Source organism: Peromyscus eremicus, unplaced genomic scaffold (assembly GCF_949786415.1).
Source record: "Peromyscus eremicus unplaced genomic scaffold, PerEre_H2_v1 PerEre#2#chrX_unloc_2, whole genome shotgun sequence".
Taxonomy (NCBI): domain Eukaryota; kingdom Metazoa; phylum Chordata; class Mammalia; order Rodentia; family Cricetidae; genus Peromyscus; species Peromyscus eremicus.
This window is the reverse complement of record NW_026734289.1, coordinates 2,304,573-2,324,626: the sequence shown is the minus strand read 5'-3', so window position 1 is coordinate 2,324,626 and position 20,054 is coordinate 2,304,573. Positions and strand designations below refer to the sequence as shown.

Here is a 20,054-nt window from a genome sequence, read left to right as displayed (position 1 = left end):
AGAGAGAGAGCGAATCCAAATTAACAAAATCAGAAATGAAAAGGGAGACATAACAACAGACAACGAGGAAATCCAGAGAATCATCAGGTCATACTTCTAACACCTGTACTGTTCAAAATTGGAAACAGACAATTTTTCTAGACAGGTACCACATACCAAAGTTAAATCAAGACCAGATAAACAATTTGAATAGACCAATAACCCCTAAGGAAATAGAAACAGACATTAAAAGTCTCCCAACCAAAAAAATCCCAGGACAAGATGGTTTCAACACAGAATTCTACCAGATTTTTAAAGAAGAGTTAATACCAACACTCTGCAAATTATTCCACACAATAGAAACAGAAGGGACATTACCAAACTCCTTTTATGAGGCTACAGTTACTCTGATTCCCAAGCCAAACAAACATTCAACAAAGAGAATTACAGACCAATCTCCCTCATTAACATTGATGTAAAAATACTGAATAAAATATTGGCAAACCAAATCCAAGAACACATTAAAAAAAAAAGTATCCACCATAATCAAGTAGGCTTCATCCAAGACATGCAAGGATGGTTGAACATACTACATTTACTGTAAATTTATAATTTACAGCAAGAAAACAGCCAACATCAAAAAGTTCAAAGAGATTCTACTAAAAGCAGTAACAAGACAATGCTGTTCACTCTCTCCATATTTATTCAATATAGTACTTGAAGTTCTCTTGAGTTTCTCTCCATCAAGCTGTTGGCTTGCTGTAAATTGCCTTTATAATGTTTAGGTATGTTCCTTGTATTTCAGAACTCTCTAAAACTTTTATCATGAAGGTGTTTGGGATTTTGTCAAAGGCCTTCTCAGCATTTAATGAGATGATCATGCGGTTGTTTTCTTTCAGTTTGTTTATATGGTGTATTACATTGACAGACTTTCATATGTTCAACCATCCTTGCATCCCTGGGATGAAGCCTACTTGGTCATGGTGGATAAATTTTTTGATGTGTTCCTAAATTCGGTTGGCCAGCATTCCATTGAGTATTTTTGCATCAATGTTCATGAGGGAGATTGGTCTGTAATTTTCTTACTTTGTTGCATCTTTGTGTGGTTTGGATATCAGGGTAACTGTAGCCTCATAAAAAAATTTGGGCAGGCTTTTGGGAATCTGGTGCCTGTGGTGTGATGCCTTGTGCAGCCTTGGTGCAGTGGGAAGGGGCTTGGACTTGCTCGGGCTTAGTGTGCTGGGCTCTACTGACTCCACATGGAGGTCCTTGATTTGGGAGAGGTGGGGATGTCGGGTGGCTTGGAAGAGAGGGCTGGTGGTTGGAGAAGGAAGGAGGTGGGATCTGTGGGTGGTATGTAGAGTGAGTAGACAATTTCTTAATAAAGAAAAATAAAAAAAGAGAAAGAAATGGTTCATGTCTCAGTGGTTAACAGCATTTTTCTCTTGCAGAGGACCAAGCTTCAGTTCCCATTACCTACTTAGAGGCTCACAACATTCTTTATCTCCAGTTCCAGAAGAACTGACACCTCTTCTGATCTCCATGGGCATGACATACATGTAGTGTGCATATATATGCAGGAAAACTCATACCTTATAAGCAAGCTATGAAGTTCTTTGGCATGTGTCCAAAGTTCTTGACATCCTACCCCAGATACTTGCTAAGTCTTGTTCATTACCACACTATTCACATAGACTAGGAAAGAGAAATAACCTAAATAGCTTTCAACTAATGAAGAGGTAATGAGAATGCAGTACATATACACTTAGGAATACTATTTATCTGTAAAGCAAATGAAATCTAGAGGCAAAGGGATGGAACTAGAAAATATTGTATTAAGTGAATTAATCCAGACACAGAAAGTCAAATGGCACATGTTCCCATTCTTCTGTGATTTCTAACTCCAAATCTTCAGATGTGAATATTAAACCTGAGTAAATTCAGAAACTATGAAAGTCAAGTGGTAGCACAGAGGGGAGGGCATGGGAAGGAGCCCTAGAATGAAGAATAACAATATACAAATGATGTGAGGGGAAATAGTGAAAACAGGGGCGATTTTCATTGGAGTGGAGAGAAGGTAGTCAATACAAATGGGGATGGAGGGGAAGAGGTGGAAATAACAGTAAGGTTGCTTGAAAAAAACCACAGCAATTGTGCTGGCTAGTTTTGTGTCAACTTTACACAAACTAGCATCATCTGAGTGGAGGGAGACTCAACTGAGAAAATGCCTCCAAAAGATTGGGCTGTAGGCAAGCCTGTAGGGCATTTTCTTAGTTAGTGATTGGTGGGTATGGCCCAGCAAACTGTGGGTGGTACAATCTCTGGGCTGGTGGTTCTGGGTTCTATACGAAAGCAGGCTGAGTAAGCCATGGGGAGCAAGCTAGTAAGAAGTATTCCTTCATGGCCTTTGCATCAGCTCCTGCCTCCAGGTTCCTGTCCTGACTGATGAACAGTGATATGTAATGTAAGCCAAATAAACCCTTTCCTCCTCAACTCATTTTTGAGTCATGGTGCTTCATCAGAGCAACAGAAACCCTAAATAAGACAATGATTATTTATCTAAAATTACTTGTGTGTGTGTGTGTGTGTGTGTGTGTGTGTGTGTGTGTGTGTACATCTGTACTTTAAATGACAATTCCCCCACCTCAGATGTCAATGTTTCTACAAAAAGCCATAGACTGTCTAGCAAAATCCCCAGTACAAGGGATGAAACACTCCCTTTTGAGTTGTTGGTAAGGGGAGTTTGAGAGTCCCAAAACAATATAGGGTATTGACATTGCCCTTGACCATCTCACAGAAGTTGGAGGTAAGTCTCTCTTGCTGAAAATACCATGTGCTTCAGACACAGGACTGGAAGGATCCAAGCTGGAACTGACCTAAAAGTCTGCACCCTGAGGACTAGTTTTCACAGTACTGGGTGCTGTTCAATCAGCCAAGGGAAGGAAACAACAAATACACCTAACCAGCTGTGACATCAAAGTACCACAAAGACCAGCTTGGCAAAAAATCATTAAGTATGTACTGTGAAATAATTGTTTTGTACACTGTGAAGATGTGTCTTTGTCAAGGCACCTTCTGATATCTTTAATAAAGAGCTGAATGGCCAATAGCTAGGTGGAAAGAGGTTGGACAGGACTTCCGGGCAGAAAGTGAGGAAGAGAGATGAATCTAGGCATGTGATAGACACCAGGGCACATGGATTGGAAACAGGAGTTGGAAGACGGAAAAGAGGTAAAAAGTCATGAGGCAAAACATAGATTGATATAAATGGGTTAAGTTATGGGAGCTAGTGGGACAAGCATAAGCTATAGGCTGAGCCTTTCATAATTAATAGTATGTCTCCATGTCATTTCTAAAATTGTGAGCTGAGGGCCCAAAGAAAAAAAACTAAGCCTACAAGTATGCATCATAACTCTTACATCTTGACAATAACCAACAGAATACTGAGGATGGTAGCACATGTGTTTAATCCCAGCATGCAGGAGGCAGAGGCAGGGCTATTTCTGTGATTTTGAGGCCAGCCTGGTCTACAGAATAGTTTCCAATCTAGCTAGGTCCAGACTGTAAAACCTTGACTCAAAAAAAGGAGATAATGAAATTGGGTTGTAATTAAAACCATGATTTTTAATGTATCTATTGTCCCAAATTGTATATTTTGGCTCAGTGCTATGCTGGGAAGGATCAAGAAGTGAGTGGAACATCCTAATTATCTCTTCGCTTGTTCACTGACTCTCTTACAAGGTGAGGGGACCTCTGCTGGCCTTGCTGTCTTCTGCCATGTTTCTTTTTTATTTTAATTTTTATATACTTTTTTTTTTCATTTTACTTACCAACCCCAATTCTCCCTCCCTCCCCTTCTCCTGCTTCCTCACAAGTTCTCCTCATCCCATCCTCTGTCAATGGGACCAGGTCTTATCCTGGGTACACGAAATGGCTTTATTTTTTAATTTTTTAATTCAATTTACATACCAACTACAGATCACCCTCTCAACACTCCTCCAATTCCTCCCTCCTTTCCCCCCAATGACCCATGCCCTCCTCCAAAAGGGTTAGTCCTTCCATGGGGGAACAGGAAAGCCTGGTACATTTAGTTGAGTCAGGACCAAGCTCCTCCACCATGAGTCAAGAGTGAGCGAGCAAGGTGTCCCACCACAGGTAATGGGATCCAGAAAGCCAGATCATGCACCAGGGATAGATCCTGATTACACTGCCAGGGGCCCCTCAAAGAGACCAAGTTTCTCCCGCATGCAGAGGGTAGTATAGTCCCATGAGGGCTCCACAGCTGTTGGTCTAAAGTTTGTGAGTTTCCACGTACTTGGTCCAGTTGTCTCTGTAGATTTCCCCATCATGAGCCTGACCCTGTCTTCCTCATTCTTATTCCCTCTCTCAACTGGCTCCTGGAGCTCGGCCTGGTTCTTGGTTGTGGATTTCTTTACCTGCTTCCATCAGTTACTGGATGAAGGCTCTATGATGACAGGATATTTATCGATCTGATAACCAGGTTACGCCAGTTCAGGCACCTTCTCCACTATTTCTAGTAGTCTAACCTGGGGTAATTCTTGTGGATTCCTGGAAATTCCCCTAGCACCAGGTTTTTCCCTAGACCCATAATGACACCCTCTATTGAGATATCTCTTTCATTACTCTCCCACTCCAAGTTTCCTAGGTTAACCATGTTCTCAATCCTCAAACCCTTCCCCCACTGCCCCCCTCACCCCCAGTTTACTCATGTAGATATCCTCTGTTTCTCCTTCCCAAGGTGATCCATGTGTCCCTCTAAGGGTCCTCCTTGTTTCCTAGCTCATGAACTCCGTTTTTAGAGCACATTCCCTGTGGTGTGATGCCTTATTCTGCCTTGTTCCTATGATAACACATGTGAAGAGGGAGATTCTCTAAGTCTACAGAACTAAGATCACGGAAACTAACCAAGAAATCTATCATTTTATCCCAATCATGAGCTCCTTGTCAGGTCCCTCTTTAATAAAGAACAGGCCTAAAACAAAACTCCAGGTTGTTGTATAGTCTAATTTTTTATCACTACCAGAAGAGTTTCTGAGAAATTTCAAATTAAAATGCATCTTTGTCTCAAGTTACCCCCTCCTATCAGTTTTATCTATAATGTTGTTCAGAGAGAGCAGTTAGGAGCCTCACTTCATAGAAGAGACAAACTAAGTTCAATGACTTGAGAAGAAGGTTTTGTTTTAATGTGTCCTTTAGAGATTTTTTAAGTGCTTCTTTCCTATACAAAAGAAGAATTATTCTCAAAGCAAATATTGCAAGACAGCTAAGTTCTACTTCCTTAAGACAGCATATTTTGACACCACTGAAAGTTGCAAAGCAGAAAAAAAGCAGGCAACAAGTGAAACTCAACTCAAAATGCTAACAATGCCTATGATGCAACCTGGAATGATCTCTAACTACAAATTATACCCCGGAGACCAGCACACCATGGAAGACCATTGATCATGAGTTAAATACAGAGAGCTGCTCTCCAGAACTGCCTTTTCAAACATTAAAAAATTAATTGAACATTATATTTGGAAGGGAGGAGATGTATGAAGATGGATTAGACGATTCTACACATAGGGAAAACATTCTAATTAAGAGACTTTAAAAATTTTGTAGATGTTTATTTGATACTAGCAACGGGGTCAGTTATCATAAAGTATTTCTCTTCATCACAAAATAGTAAAGATTTCAAAGGTCCAAAGGGAAAAATCTAGAAACTTTAAAAATTTGTTTGAACTGAGCCCTAATTCTTCTCAAAAGGGTCTCCAAAATCTGGAGTAGAATTATCATACTCCATAATGAAATGCTTGAGTTCTTCAACATGTTGCTCACCTATTTCATGCAAACTCTGCTTCATTGCAAACTGTATAGATTTTTCTAAGGAACGATCCTTTTCAACCAGCCTTTCCAACACCATCCCGAAAGTTTCACAGACTTGTCGGTAAACCTTCTCAATCTCCATGATTTTTGATGCAATCGCTTTTGAGCGACTGCTAAGCTGCCTGTCTTCACACAATTCTGTGCCAGCTGTTGTGTTGGACTCGGGTTCTTCTGTCTGGTTGATACATAACGGTGCCTTGGATCCCGTCTCAAACTCGGACATTTCAGCCAAGTTATTTTCTTCTGACTTCTTGGGATTTTCATTAGCCCCCTTGCTTGCAGCATCAGCCTGTTCCTTCTCAGTCAGCTGGCTGGGGCGTTTTAACACCTTGGATGAAGAACCTGAAGGCACAGTATCTCTTGATGTTTTCAAAAACTGGATGGCTCTCTCTTTACATCGATGTCGAGACTGATGGAAGGAGCACATCCTGCTTCTACTGCTGAGACTGGAGCCAAACCTGCTGTGTAGGGAGTCCTTCCCGCCCACACGTGATTCTCTCAAAAAAGGAGCGCCCCATTTATGGGGAGATCGTTGTCTTGAATAATGGGAAGAATACAAACGTCTTCTTCTAAAGCCGATTCTCACGACCCTGTATTAAGGCTGTCGGCTTGTGGCATACTCATCTCTTGACCATCGGTAGCCATAAGGGCCTCTTTTGTACGGTGGGCCACTTCTTGGATTCTGAGAAAAACAGCAGTCTTCATCACTTTTTTGGTAATCAACGTGACAATAGTATCTGCTGTAGCCTCCTTCATCGGGTCTGGCTAGCAGAGATGGTCTCTTGTCTCCCAGAGGTGGTCTCTTCGGCACGTTAATTAATCCACGGTTGCCATCACTGGGATGGCAACAAGGAGGCGCTTGTTTTCCTGGAAGTCGCTTGTAGTCATACCATCCCTGCGCTTGATTTCCTGGAAGTCGCTTGTAGTCACACCATCCTTCAGACCACATCTCATCTCGTGGAAGCCACTGGACTTCTGTGAACAGAAATGTGTACTTCCCTTCCTGTTCACTTTCAATTTCCATCCATACTCATGGCTCAGTTCAAGAATCTGTTATTGTCTAAAAATTCGCCCTTGGAACTCTCCAACACGAACGTTCCACCACTGCTGCTGAAACCTCACCAACAGCTCTCTAATTAGACTTAGGACCACTCAACAGCAGGGAAATCATGCCAGGTGCTTGAAAGCTAGGAAATTAGCTGGGGCTAGTGAGGTCATGCGTCCTAGAGGAGAATGCAGTACTACTACTTGACTAAATCAGTACAATTCCTAAGTGAATTCCAGTTACTACAAATAAGTGTAGCTCTCACCCCTCACCAAAAAAAAGCTTCTCTTTGCAAATTAGAGAGACCATTGCACAAAATTACAACCACTCAAATTCAGAGAACAAGTGATTGTGGGGTGTCTAGCCCCAAGATACACACACACACACACACACACACACACACACACACACACACACACATATATATATATCAACTCCTTTGCCTAAGGCTCAGGGAGCATTATTAAGAGGAAGAGGAAAGTTTGTAGGAACCAGAAATCAAAGGGAAGCTTCATGCATGATATTTCAACAATATGACTGCCTGAACAAGACCTGAATAAAGACAGTACCAATCAATATGCTCACTTGAAAGGGGGAAATCTCATAGAGTTCACCCCTAAACAAAGAACTACAGACTGCTAAAGAATTAGTCTTCCCCAGGCATGACCCTTTTAACTGGTTACCAATATCAAGTCGTCAGCTCTGAATCATATACATATACAAGAAACACTAAGTAGACTGGGAATGCTGTAATTATATATTTATGGGTGTGTGTGTGTGTGTGTGTGTGTGTGTGTGTGTGTGTGTGTCTGTGTGTGTGTGATAATTAAGGAAAAGAGATCATAAATTTGAAAGGTAACCAGGAAGAGAGGATATAGAAGGGAAGGAAATAGAAAACGAAAGAATGTGATTGTATTATCATCTTTAAAAATTTAAAAATTGAATAAAATATAAATAAACATTGAAAACATATAAGGAAAAGAACATAAACACATAAAATATTTATTTAACAGTGAACAAATGTAAAATGATTTAAAATTAATTTATGTAATAGCAAAAAATCATAATACTCTAATAAAATTCACTAGTGAAAAATATAAAGTATCTTAAAATACAAGCTTATAAAATATTTATTTAACATATTGAACAAATGTAAAATGAATTAAAATTAATTTATGTAACAGGAAAAAATCATAATATCATAACATTGTATATAGTTTTTCTTACATTAGTTATAACTTTTGTCCTTTTTTCTTTTTATTAAAATAGAAAAGGAGAAATATGGTGATATTTTATTTGTACTGAAAAGTGATTTTATTTGTATTTAATAAACAAAGTTGCCTGGGGATCAGAGCTAATAGCAAGCCATAGCAGAAGCCGGGCAGTGGTGGCAGACACCCTTAATCCAGATCACATGACAGACAGATCTCTGTGTGTTCAAGGATACAGCCAGCATGGAGACACATGTCTTTAATCTCAATACCAACCATAGAAGACCTGGAGGTCTGTATAGACAGGCAGTGATGAGGAGGTCATGTGGTTGGGTTTACAACCAATGAGAAGGCAGAACAGAAAGTCAATAAAAAGACAGATACACAGGAAGTAGATCTCTTTCTGAGTGGAAGGACAGTAGCAGCAGGAAGGGTAAGAAGGTGGTTTTAAGTCTCAGCTCTCAGCTACTGCTCTGACCTCTTAAGCTTTTAACTCTGCATTTGACTCTATGTTTCTTATTTAATAAGACTGTTCATCTACATCAGGTGCCCAGTGTTTGTGGTACAAATTCATGAAGAAGCCACTTGCCTGTGGCCTTTTGGGTCCCTGCTCACACCTGAGCTACACATAGCCAGTTGTAGCATCTTGGCGGCCTGCCAACTACCTGACTCCCCAGCTTGGGCAAGCTCGGCCTAGGCCCCAGGGCTGACTGACCGACTGTAGCTACACCGGTGCTATGAAAAACTAAGGCCTACCAGAACTACTGCTAATTGCAGTAGCTACACTCAACTGCAGATAGAGGTGCTTTTGGCTGAAATGTCAGCACACCTGGTTGGAGCTAAAGAGACTCAAGCGGGAACACATGGCTAGATTTAAGCATTTAGCCAGAACTTGTGGCTGTGCTTTCTTGTGCTCTCTCTCTCTCTCTCTCTCTCTCTCTCTCTCTCTCTCTGTCTCTCTGTCTTTGGATTCACACCTTGGATACTAGGTAGCTGTTTTGGAATTCCCTCGGATTTCTACTGTTCTATGCAGACTTGGTAAGTCAATTAAGATATCAGATATTTTAAAGGAAAAAAACTATTTAAAAGAGAAATTTTTTTCCACATTAAAAAAAAATGGGTTTTATGTGTACATTGGTAGAAAATTGGGCTTTGTTGATAAAATTTTAGGCAGTCTGCAAATGGAACAACTATATGAGAAGATTAATGTTGATGGGATTATGCACATTATTACTTTCCTTATCCTTATTTTACTATTTAAAAAGATAGTCAATTTGAGTGCCAGGATAAAAGCTTTAGAAAAACCTGTTAAACATGTTAAAATGAATTGTAGAGAAATTCAGATTCAGACAGAAGAAATTAACAGTGAAATTGTTTCAGGATTGGAATTTAAGGTTACATAAAGAAAGCCTGTTTTCACACAATCACCCTTAATTTATCTGGTAATCATACAGCAGCTACCTTAGGGCACTCACTAAGGAGGACAGCAGCGGCAGTGAAGGTTAAGGTTTTTAGCTCTTAGCTATTGCTCTGACCTCTTGGGCTTTTAACTCTGCAATTGGCTCTGTGTTTGTTATGTAACATGAAGGTTACATCTACAAGCTGCAAAGGAAAAAGTTCAAGTAACATATGAAGGAAGACCTATCAGAATTACACCCAGCTTCTCAAAGGAGAGTCTAAAAGCAAGAAGGTCCTAGACAGACCTTTTGCAAACACTAAGGGATCACAGATGCCAGCCCAGAATACTATGCCCAGTAAAGTTTTCAATGATCATAGACAGAAAAAAAAATTATTCCATGATAAAACCTCATTAAACAATACCTATCCACAAATCCAGCCCTATAGAAAGTACTAGAAGGAAAACTCCAACCCAAGGAAGTTAGCTGCTCCCACAAAAACAAAAAACAAAAAAAAAAACAAAAAAAAACAGGCAATAGATAGCAGCAAATCTCAAAGAAGGAAAATGCATACACACAAACACCACCACCAACAAAAAAATAACAGGAATTAACAATAACTTGTCATTAATATCTCTTACTATCAATGGACTCAATTTGCCCATAAAAAGACACAGGCTAACAGAATGGGTACGAAAACAGGATCCATCCTTCTGCTGCATAAAACAAACACACTTCAACTGCAAAGACAGACATTACCTCAGAGTAAAAGGCTGGGAAAAGAATTTCCAATCAAATGGACTTAAGAAGCAAGCTGGTGTGGCTATCCTAAATTCTAACAACATAGTCTTCAAACTAAAATCAATCAAAAGAGATTGGGAAGGACATTACATACTCATCACAAGAAAGATCCACCAAGATGAAGTCTCAATTCTGAATGTTTATGCCCCAAATACAAGGGCACCAACATATGTAAAAGAAACATTAATAAGGCTTAAATCGCACATCAAACTCCACACATTAGTAGTAGGAGACTTCAACATCCCACTCTCAATAATGGACAGATCTGCCACATTGAAACTTAACAGAGAAATAAGGGATCTAACAGATGTTATGACTCAAATGGACCTAATAGATATCCACAGAATATTCCACCATAACAATAAAGAATATACCTTATCCGTAGCACCCCATGGAACTTTCTCTAAAATCAATCACATACTCGGTCACAAAGCAAATCTCAATAGATACAAAAAAGTTAGAATAACATCCTGTAGTCTATCAGACCACCATGGTTTAAATTTAGATGTCAACAACAACAAAAATTACAGTAGGCCTACAATCTCATGGGAACTGAATAATCCTCAACTGAATCATCAATGGGTAAAGGAAGAAATGAAGAAAGAAATTAAAGACTTCCTACAATTCAATGAAAATGAATGTACTACATACTCAAACTTATGGGACACTATAAAAGCAGTGCTAAGAGGAAAATTCATAGCACTAGATGCCCACATAAAGAAATTGGAGAAATCTCATACTAGTGACTAAATAACACACCTATAAGCTCTAGAACAAAAAGAAACAAACTCACTCAGGAGGAAGAGATGCCAGGAAATAATCAAATTGAGACTTGGAGACAATGAAATACAAACAAAGAGAACAAATCAAAGAATCAGTGAAACAAAGAGTTGGTTCTTTGGGAAAATGAATAAGATAGACAAGCCCTTATTCAAACTAGCCAAAAGGCAGAAAGAGAGAGAGCATCCAAATTAACAAAATCAGAAATGAAAAGGGAGACATAACAACAGACAACGAGGAAATCCAGAGAATCATCAAGTCATACTTCTAACACATGTACTCTTCAAAATTGGAAACAGACAATTTTTCTAGACAGGTACCACATACCGAAGTTAAATCAAGACCAAATAAACAATTTGAATAGACAAATAAGCCCTAAGGAAACAGAAACAGCCAACATCAAAAAGTTCAAAGAGATTCTACTAAAAGCAGTAACAAGACAATGCTGTTCACTCTCTCCATATTTATTCAATATAGTACTTGAAGTTCTCTTGAGTTTCTCTCCATTAAGCTGTTGGCTTGCTGTACATTGCCTTTATTATGATTAGGTATGTTCCTTATATTTCAGAACTCTCTAAAACTTTTATCATGAAGGGGTGTTGGATTCTGTCAAAGGCCTTTTCAGCATCTAATGAGATGATCATGCGGTTGTTTTCTTTCAGTTTGTTTATATGGTGTATTACATTGAGAGATTTTCATATGTTCAACCATTCTTGTATCCCTGGGATGAAGCCTACTTGGTCATGGTGGATAAATTTTTTGATGTGTTCCTGGATTCGGTTGGTCAGTATTCCATTGAGTATTTTTGCATCAATGTTCATGAGGGAGATTGGTCTGTAATCTTCTTACTTTGTTGCATCTTTGTGTGTTTTTGATATCAGGGTAACTGTAGCCTCATAAAAAAAATTTGGGCACGCTTTTGGGAATCTGGTGCCTGTGGTGTGATGCCTTGTGCAGCCTTGGTGCAGTGGGAAGGGGCTTGGACTTGCTCGGGCTTAGTGTGCTGGGATCTACTGACTCCACATGGGAGACCTTGATTTGGGAGAGGTGGGGATGTTGGGTGGCTTGGAAGAGAGGGCTGGGGGTTGGAGAAGGAAGGAGGTGGGATCTGTGGGTGGTATGTAGAGTGAGTAGACAATTTCTTAATAAAGAAAAATGAAAAAAAAAGAGAAAGAAATGGCTCATGTCTCAGTGGTTAACAGCATTTTTCTCTTGCAGAGGACCAAGCTTCAGTTCCCATTACCTACTTAGAGGCTCACAACATTCTTTATCTCCAGTTCCAGAAGAACTGATACCTCTTCTGATCTTCGTGGGCATGACATACATGTAGTATGTATACATATGCAGGAAAACTCATACCTGATAAGCATGCTATGAAGTTCTTTGGCATGTGTCCAAAGTTCTTGACATCCTACCCCAGATACTTGCTCAGTCTTGTTCATTACCACTCTATTCACAAAGAGTAGGAAAAGGAAATAACCTAAATAGCTTTCAACTAATGAATGGGTAATGAGAATGCAGTACATATACACTGTGGAATACTATTTATCTGTAAAGAAAATGAAATCTAGAGGCAAAGGGATGGAACTAGAAAATATTGTATTAAGTGAATTAACACAGACACAGAAAGTCAAATGACACATGTTCTCATTCTTCTGTGATACCTACCTCCAAATCTTCAGATGTGAATATGAAAACTGGCGTATGTGCAGAAACTATGAAAGTCAAGTGGTAGCACAGAGGGGAGGGCATGGGAAGGAGCCCTAGAGTGAAGAATAACAATACACAAATGATGTGAGGGGAAATAGTGAAAACAGGGGAGGTTTTCATTAGAGTGGAGAGAAGGTGGTCAATACAATTGGGGATGGAGGGGAAGTGATGGAAATAACAGTAAGGATGCTTGAAAAAAGCCATAGTGATTGTGCTGGCTAGTTTTGTGTCAACTTTACACAAACTAGCATCACCTGAGTGGAGGGAGCCTCAACTGAGAAAATGCCTCCATAAGATTGTGCTGTAGGCAAGACTGTAGGGCATTTTTTTAGTTAGTGATTGGTGGGTATGGCCCAGCAAACTGTGGTTGGTACAATCTCTGGGCTAGTGTTTCTGGGTTCTATACAAAAGCAGGCTGAGTAAGCCATGGGGAGCAAGCTAGTAAGAAGTATTCCTTCATGGCCTTTGCATAAGCTTCTGCCTCCAGGTTCCTATCCTGACTGATGAACAGTGATATGTAATGTAAGCCAAATAAACCCTGTCTTCCTCAACTCAATTTTGAGTCATGGTGCTTCATCACAGCAACAGAAACCCTAAATAAGACAATGATTATTTATCTAAAATTACTTGTATGTGTTCCTGTGTATGTGTGTGTGTGTGTGTGTGTGTGTGTGTGTGTGTGTATACATCTGTACTTTAAATGAAAATTCACTCAGCTGAGATGTCAATGTTTCTACAAAAAGCCATAGACTGTCTAGCAAAATCCCCAGTACCAGGGATGAAACACTCCCTTTTGAGTTGTTGGTAAGGGGAGTTTGAGAGTCCCAAAACAATATGGGGTATTGACATTGCCCTTGACCATCTCACAGAAGGTGGAGGTAAGTCTCTCTTGCTGAAAATACCATGTGCTTCAGACACCGGACTGGAAGGATCCAAGCTGGAATTGACCTGAAAGTCTGCACCCTGAGGACTAATTTTCATAGTACTTGGTGCTGTGCAAGCAGCCAAGGGAAGGAAACAACAAATACACCTAACCAGCTGTGACATCAAAGTACCACAAAGACCAGCTTGGCAAAAAATCAATAAGTATGTAGTGTGGAATAATTATTTTGTACACTGTGAAGATGTGTCTTTGCCAAGGTGCCTTCTGATTGCTTTAATAAAGAGGTGAATGGCCAATAGCTAGGTGGAAAGAGGTTGGACAGGACTTCCAGGCAGAAAGTGAGGAAGAGAGATGAATCTAGGCATGTGACAGACACCAGGGCACATGGAGAGGAAACAGGAGTTGCAAGATGGAAGAGAGGTAAAAAGTCATGAGGCAAAACATAGATTGATATAAATGGGTTAAGTTATGGGAGCTAGTGGGACAAGCATAAGCTATAGGCTGAGCTTTTCATTATTAATAGTATGTCTCCATGTCATTTTTTAAATTGTGAGCTGGAGGCCCAAAGGAAAAAAACTCTGCCTACAAGTATGCATCATAACTCTTACATCTTGGCCATAAGGAAGAGAATACTGAGGATGGTAGCACATGTGTTTAATCCCAGCATGCAGGAGGCAGAGGGAGGGGGATCTCTGTGATTTTGAGGACAGCCTGGTGTACACAATGGTTTCCAGTCTACCTAGGTCCAGACTGTAAAACCTTGACTCAAAAAAAGGAGATAATGAAATTGAGATGTAATTCAAACCATGATTTTTAATGTACCTATTGTCCCATATTGTGTATTTTGGCTCAGTGCTATGCTGGGAAGGATCAAGAAGTGAGTGTAATGGCCAAATTGTCTCCTCTCTGTTCACTGACTCACTTACAAGTTGAGGGGAGCTCTGCTGGCCTTGATGTCTTTTGCCACATTTCTTTTTTCATTTTAATTTTTTATATACTTTTCTTTTAATTTTACTTACCAACCCCAGTTCTCCCTCCCTCCCCTTCTCCCGCTTCCCCGCAAGTTCTCCTCATGCCACCCCCTGGCAATGGGACCAGGTTTTATCCTGGGTACACGAAATGGCTTTATTTTTTAATTTTTTAATTCGTTTACATGCCAACTACAGATCAACCTCTCAACGCTCCTCCATCTCCTCCCTCCTTCCCCCCCAATGCCCCATGCCCTCCTCCAAAAGGGTTAGTCCCTCCATGGGGGAACAGGAAAGCCTGGTACATTATTTTTGGAAGAGAGGAGATGTATGAAGATGGATTAGATGATTCTACACATAGGAAAAACATTCTAATTAAGAGACTTTAAAAACTATTGTAGATGTTTATTTGATACTAGCAACGTGGTCAGTTATCATAAAATATTTCTCTTCATCACAAAATAGTAAGGATTTCAAAAGTCCAAAGGGAAAAATCTAGAAGCTTTAAAAATATGTTTGAACTGAGCCCTAATTCTTCTCAAAAGGGTCTCCAAAATCTGGAGTAGAATTATCATACTCCATAATGAAATGCTTGAGTTCTTCAACATGTTGCTCACCTATTTCATGCAAACTCTGCTTCATTGCAAACTGTATAGATTTTTCTAAGGAACGATCCTTTTCAACCAGCCTTTCCACCACCATCCCGAAAGTTTCACAGACTTGTCGGTAAACCTTCTCAATCTCCGTGATTTTTGATGCAATCGCTTTTGAGCGACTGCTAAGCTGCCTGTCTTCACACAATTCTGTGCCAGCTGTTGTGTTGGACTCGGGTTCTTCTGTCTGGTTGATACATAACGGTGCCTTGGATCCCGTCTCAAACTCGGACATTTCAGCCAAGTTGTTTTCTTCTGACTTCTTGGGATTTTCATTAGCCCACTTGCTTGCAGCATCAGCCTGTTCCTTCTCAGTCAGCCGGCTGGGGCGTTTTAACACCTTGGATGAAGAACCTGAAGGCACAGTATCTCTTGATGTTTTCAAAAACTGGATGGCTCTCTCTTTACATCGATGTCGAGACTGATGGAAGGAGCGCATCCTGCTTCTACTGCTGAGACTGGAGCCAAATCTGCTGGGTAGGGAGTCCTTCCCGGCCACACGTGATTCTCTCCAAAAAGGAGCGCCCTGTTTATGGGGAGATCGTTGTCTTGAATAATGGGAAGAACAGAAACGTCTTCTTCTAAAGCCGTTTCTCATGGCCCTGTATTGAGGCTGTCGGCTTGTGGCATACTCATCTCTTGACCATCGGTAGCCATAAGGGCCTCTTTTGTACGGTGGGCCACTTCTTGGATTCTGAGAAAAACAGCGGCCTTCATCTCATTTTTGGTATTCAACGTGACAGTAGTATCTACTGTAGCCTCCTTCATCGGATCTGGCTAGCAGAGATGGTCTCTTGTCTCCCAGAGGCGGTCTGTTTGGCACAACGGTTGCCATCACTGGGATGGTTCCAAGGAGGCACTTGTTTTCGTGGAAGTCGCTTGTAGTCATACCATCCCTGCGCTTGATTTCCTGGAAGTCGCTTGTAGTCACACCATCCTTCAGACCACATCTCATCTCGTGGAAGCCACTGGACTTCTGTGAACAGAAATGTGTACTTCCCTTCCTGTTCACTTTCAATTTCTAAGGATACTCATGGCTTAGTTCAAGAATCTGTTATTGTCTAAAAATTCGCCCTTGGAACTCTCCAACACGCACGTTCCACCGCTGCTGTTGAAACCCCACCAACAGCTCTCTAATTAAACTTAGGACCACTCAACAGCAGGGAAATCATGCCAGGTGCTTGAAAGCTAGGAAATTAGCTGGGGCTAGTGAGGTCATGCGTCCTAGAGGAGAATGCAGTACTACCACTTGACTAAATCAGTACAATTCCTAAGTGAATTCCACTTACTACAAATAAGTATAGCTCTCACCCCTAACCATAAAAAGCTTCTCTTTGCAACAGAGAGAGACCATTGCAGAAAACCACAACCACTCAAATTCAGAGAACAAGTGATTGTGGGGTGTCTAGCCCCAAGACACACACACACACACACACACACACACACACACACACACACACACATATATATATATCAACTCCTGGGCTTAAGGCTCAGGGAGCATCATTAAGAGGAAGAGGAAAGTTTGTAGGAACCAGAAATCAAAGGGAAGCTTCACAGTTGATATTTCAACAATATGACTGCCTGAACAAGACCTGATTAAGGACAATACCAATCAATATGCTAACTTGAAAGGGGGAAATCTCATAGGGTTTACCTCTAAAGAAAGAACTACAGACTGCTAAAGAATTAATCTTCCCCAGGGATGACCCTTTTAACTGTTTTCCAATATCAAGTAGTCAGCTCTGAATCATATACATATACAAGAAACACTAAGTAGACTGGGAATGCTGTATCCTATATTTATGGGTGTGTGTGTGTGTGTGTGTGTGTGTGTGTGTGTGTGTGTGTGTGTTGTGTGTTAATTAAGAAAAAGAGACCATAAATTTGAAAAGTAACCAGGAGGAGATGATATGGAAGGGAAGGAAATAGAAAAGGAAAGGATGTGATTGTATTATCATTTCTAAAAATTTAAAAATTAAATAATATATAAATAAACATTGAAAACATGTAAGGAAAAGAACATAAACACATGAAATATTTATTTAACAGTGAACAAATATAAAAGGAATTAAAATTAATTTATGTAGTAGCAAAAAATCATAATATTCTAATAAAATTCACTAGTGAAAAAAATAAAGTACCTTAAAATACAAGCTTATAAAATATTTATTTAACATATTGAACAAATGTAAAATGAATTAGAATTAATTTATGTAACAGGGAAAATCATAATGTCATAACATTGTATATAGTTTTTCTTATATTAGTTATAACTTTTGTCCCAAAGCCGGGCGGTGGTGGCGCACGCCTTTAATCCCAGCACTCGGGAGGCAGAGCCAGGCGGATCTCTGTGAGTTCGAGGCCAGCCTGGGCTACCAAGTGAGTTCCAGGAAAAGGCGCAAAGCTACACAGAGAAACCCTGTCTCAAAAAACCAAAAAAAAACCAAAAAAACAAAAAAAAAAAATAACTTTTGTCCTTTTTTTCTTTTTATTAAAATAGAAAAGGGGAAATATGGTGATATTTTATTTGTACTGAAATGTGATTTTATTTGTATTTAATAAATAAAGTTGCCTGGGGATCAGAGCTAATAGCAAGCCATAGCAGAACCTGGGCCGTGGTGGCAGACACCTTTAATCCAGATCAAATGACAGACAGATATCTGTGTGTTCAAGGATACAGCCAGCATGGAGACACACGCCTTTAATCTCAATACCAACCACACAAGACCTGGAGGTCTGTATAGACAGGCAGTGATGAGGAGTTCATGTGGTTGGATTTACAACCAATGAGGAGGCAGAACAAAAAGTCAATAAAAAGACACACAGGATGTAGGTCTCTTTCTGAGGGAAAGGACAGTGGCGGCAAGAAGTGTCATAAGTACATGAGGAAAGGCGGCAGGAGGTTTTTAGGTCTCAGCTCTCAGCTACTGCTCTGACCTCTTGGGCGTTGAACTCTGCATTTGGCTCTGTATTTCTTATTTAATAAGACTTCTCATCTACATACTCCTACGAGAAAAAGTTTCTTCCTTAAAACTCTTCAACTGCATGTTCTATCATTAATACAGAAATTCTAATCATTTAGAGAGTTACAGGTTGTCATGTTCTGGACCACAGACATGCTGTCTAGCTACAGGTCTGCACCCCTTTCTCCAGCCCACACAGATGTGCTACCCAGCTCAGCCCTGCATCCCACCCTCCAGCCCAAGAGATAGGACACTACATGTCTCATAGAGCCTATGCTTCCTGGGCTTCCACAGCATTGTAGCCATCAGGACCCCCATTTCACACCCATAGCAGCACGAAGCAACCAAGAATGATTTCTACAGCCTTTGTCACTTACCCATCTTTCTATATTGAACTTTCCAGCCTAGGGGTGGACTGCCCTTTAAAAATGTTCTATTATTGTATAACTTCTGCCCATGATCCTGAAATATATACACTATCAGACATTCTCCTCATGTACTTATGACAATTATTCTGTATACAGGCCTTGCTATGTATACCCTGACACAGGTTATTACTGTCCTCACATAGCTCAATGGTTTAATATTGCCTTGATTACAAATTTAAACTAGGTAAGCTTCAACTGCAGCCTTGGCCGCACAGATGCTCGTGACTAACTCAGGTAACTCCTTATCTAACAATGCCTCTTGAAAATACAATTTAACTCAATTAATACCACCAATCAGAGATTAATAGATAGAGTTAATGTTTCAAACTAATCATTTATTTATAACAACTGAGATTCATAGTATTCAGACACACTTGACCATATTATGTGGTACTAGTTAATGATAGACTTTTTGTGTTATTCCGTTGCTCCATTTTTGGGACAGAGATATTCTAACTTACACAACTATTCCTATTAGATAGTTATACTAATTCTCAGCTTACCATTTACAGAGACTATCAATTATAAATATATATTATTATTGATACAAATATTAGGTATCCATATTAATTAACCATTACTTTTTATTTTTCTAGTCAGTCATCTTCATATTTAAATTTATCCATGTTTTTTACTGCCCTAGAGAGAATTAAACATTATCCTTTTTTTTTTTACTAAATGCAAAAACCAGAACTGCTGTAAGCCACAGGAAAATGTAATGGAATTCACCTACTATCACAAAAGCTACTACCTTGAAAAGTCAAGGACATTTCTAAAGGTCAAGCCGTGGCTTAAGAAATCTTGGTGACATTTTAGCTTTTGTATATATATTAGCTGATTCCTGCAATGATTTCCTTGTATGCTATGTATGCTTCCAAGAACTCATAACAGTGTATCTTATCTGAAACACCTATCAAACATCCAGGGTCAAACAACCTCCTGAATTAAGGTAAATTAAGCTCAGACCTTCCTTTCTTATACAACCTTAGTGGTATTCATACTAACATTTTAGACTCCTAGCATTTACCTAACCACCTCTAGGAATGAAGTTTGAGCACATAAATTCCCTTTGTCTGATATCTTGACCCATTTTAGCTCTTAGTAGACCTCCTCATTTACCACTCCCCTTTTGAGTTGTTAAAGAAAGCCTGATGGTCACTGCCTGAGGAAAACTCTTGTCTGCTTTTATGACCCAGTAAGATTTCAAGCCTGGTGACCTTGCTTTAGCTAGAGTAGTACTATTGCATGGGTATATGACTGTAAACCTCAGAGACTTAGAGAGGACTTTTTGAGGATTTTGAATGGAGAGGATTTTGACTGGAGAACTAGATGGAGAACTTGAGG

General features: G+C 39.8%; 1 protein-coding gene and 1 pseudogene across 1 annotated transcript; both read right to left on the bottom strand.

Annotated features, from left to right (window-relative positions):
* Positions 1-5,639: 5,639 nt before the first annotated feature.
* LOC131901073 (periphilin-1-like) lies at positions 5,640-6,909 on the bottom strand. Its single transcript, XM_059252367.1, is given in 1 exon segment — positions 5,640-6,909. A coding segment is annotated over 1 exon segment (1,161 nt). The 5' UTR covers positions 6,893-6,909; the 3' UTR covers positions 5,640-5,731.
* Positions 6,910-15,092: 8,183 nt separating this feature from the next.
* On the bottom strand, positions 15,093-16,358 carry LOC131901074 (periphilin-1-like; annotated as a pseudogene).
* Between the last annotated feature and the right edge of the window lie 3,696 nt (positions 16,359-20,054).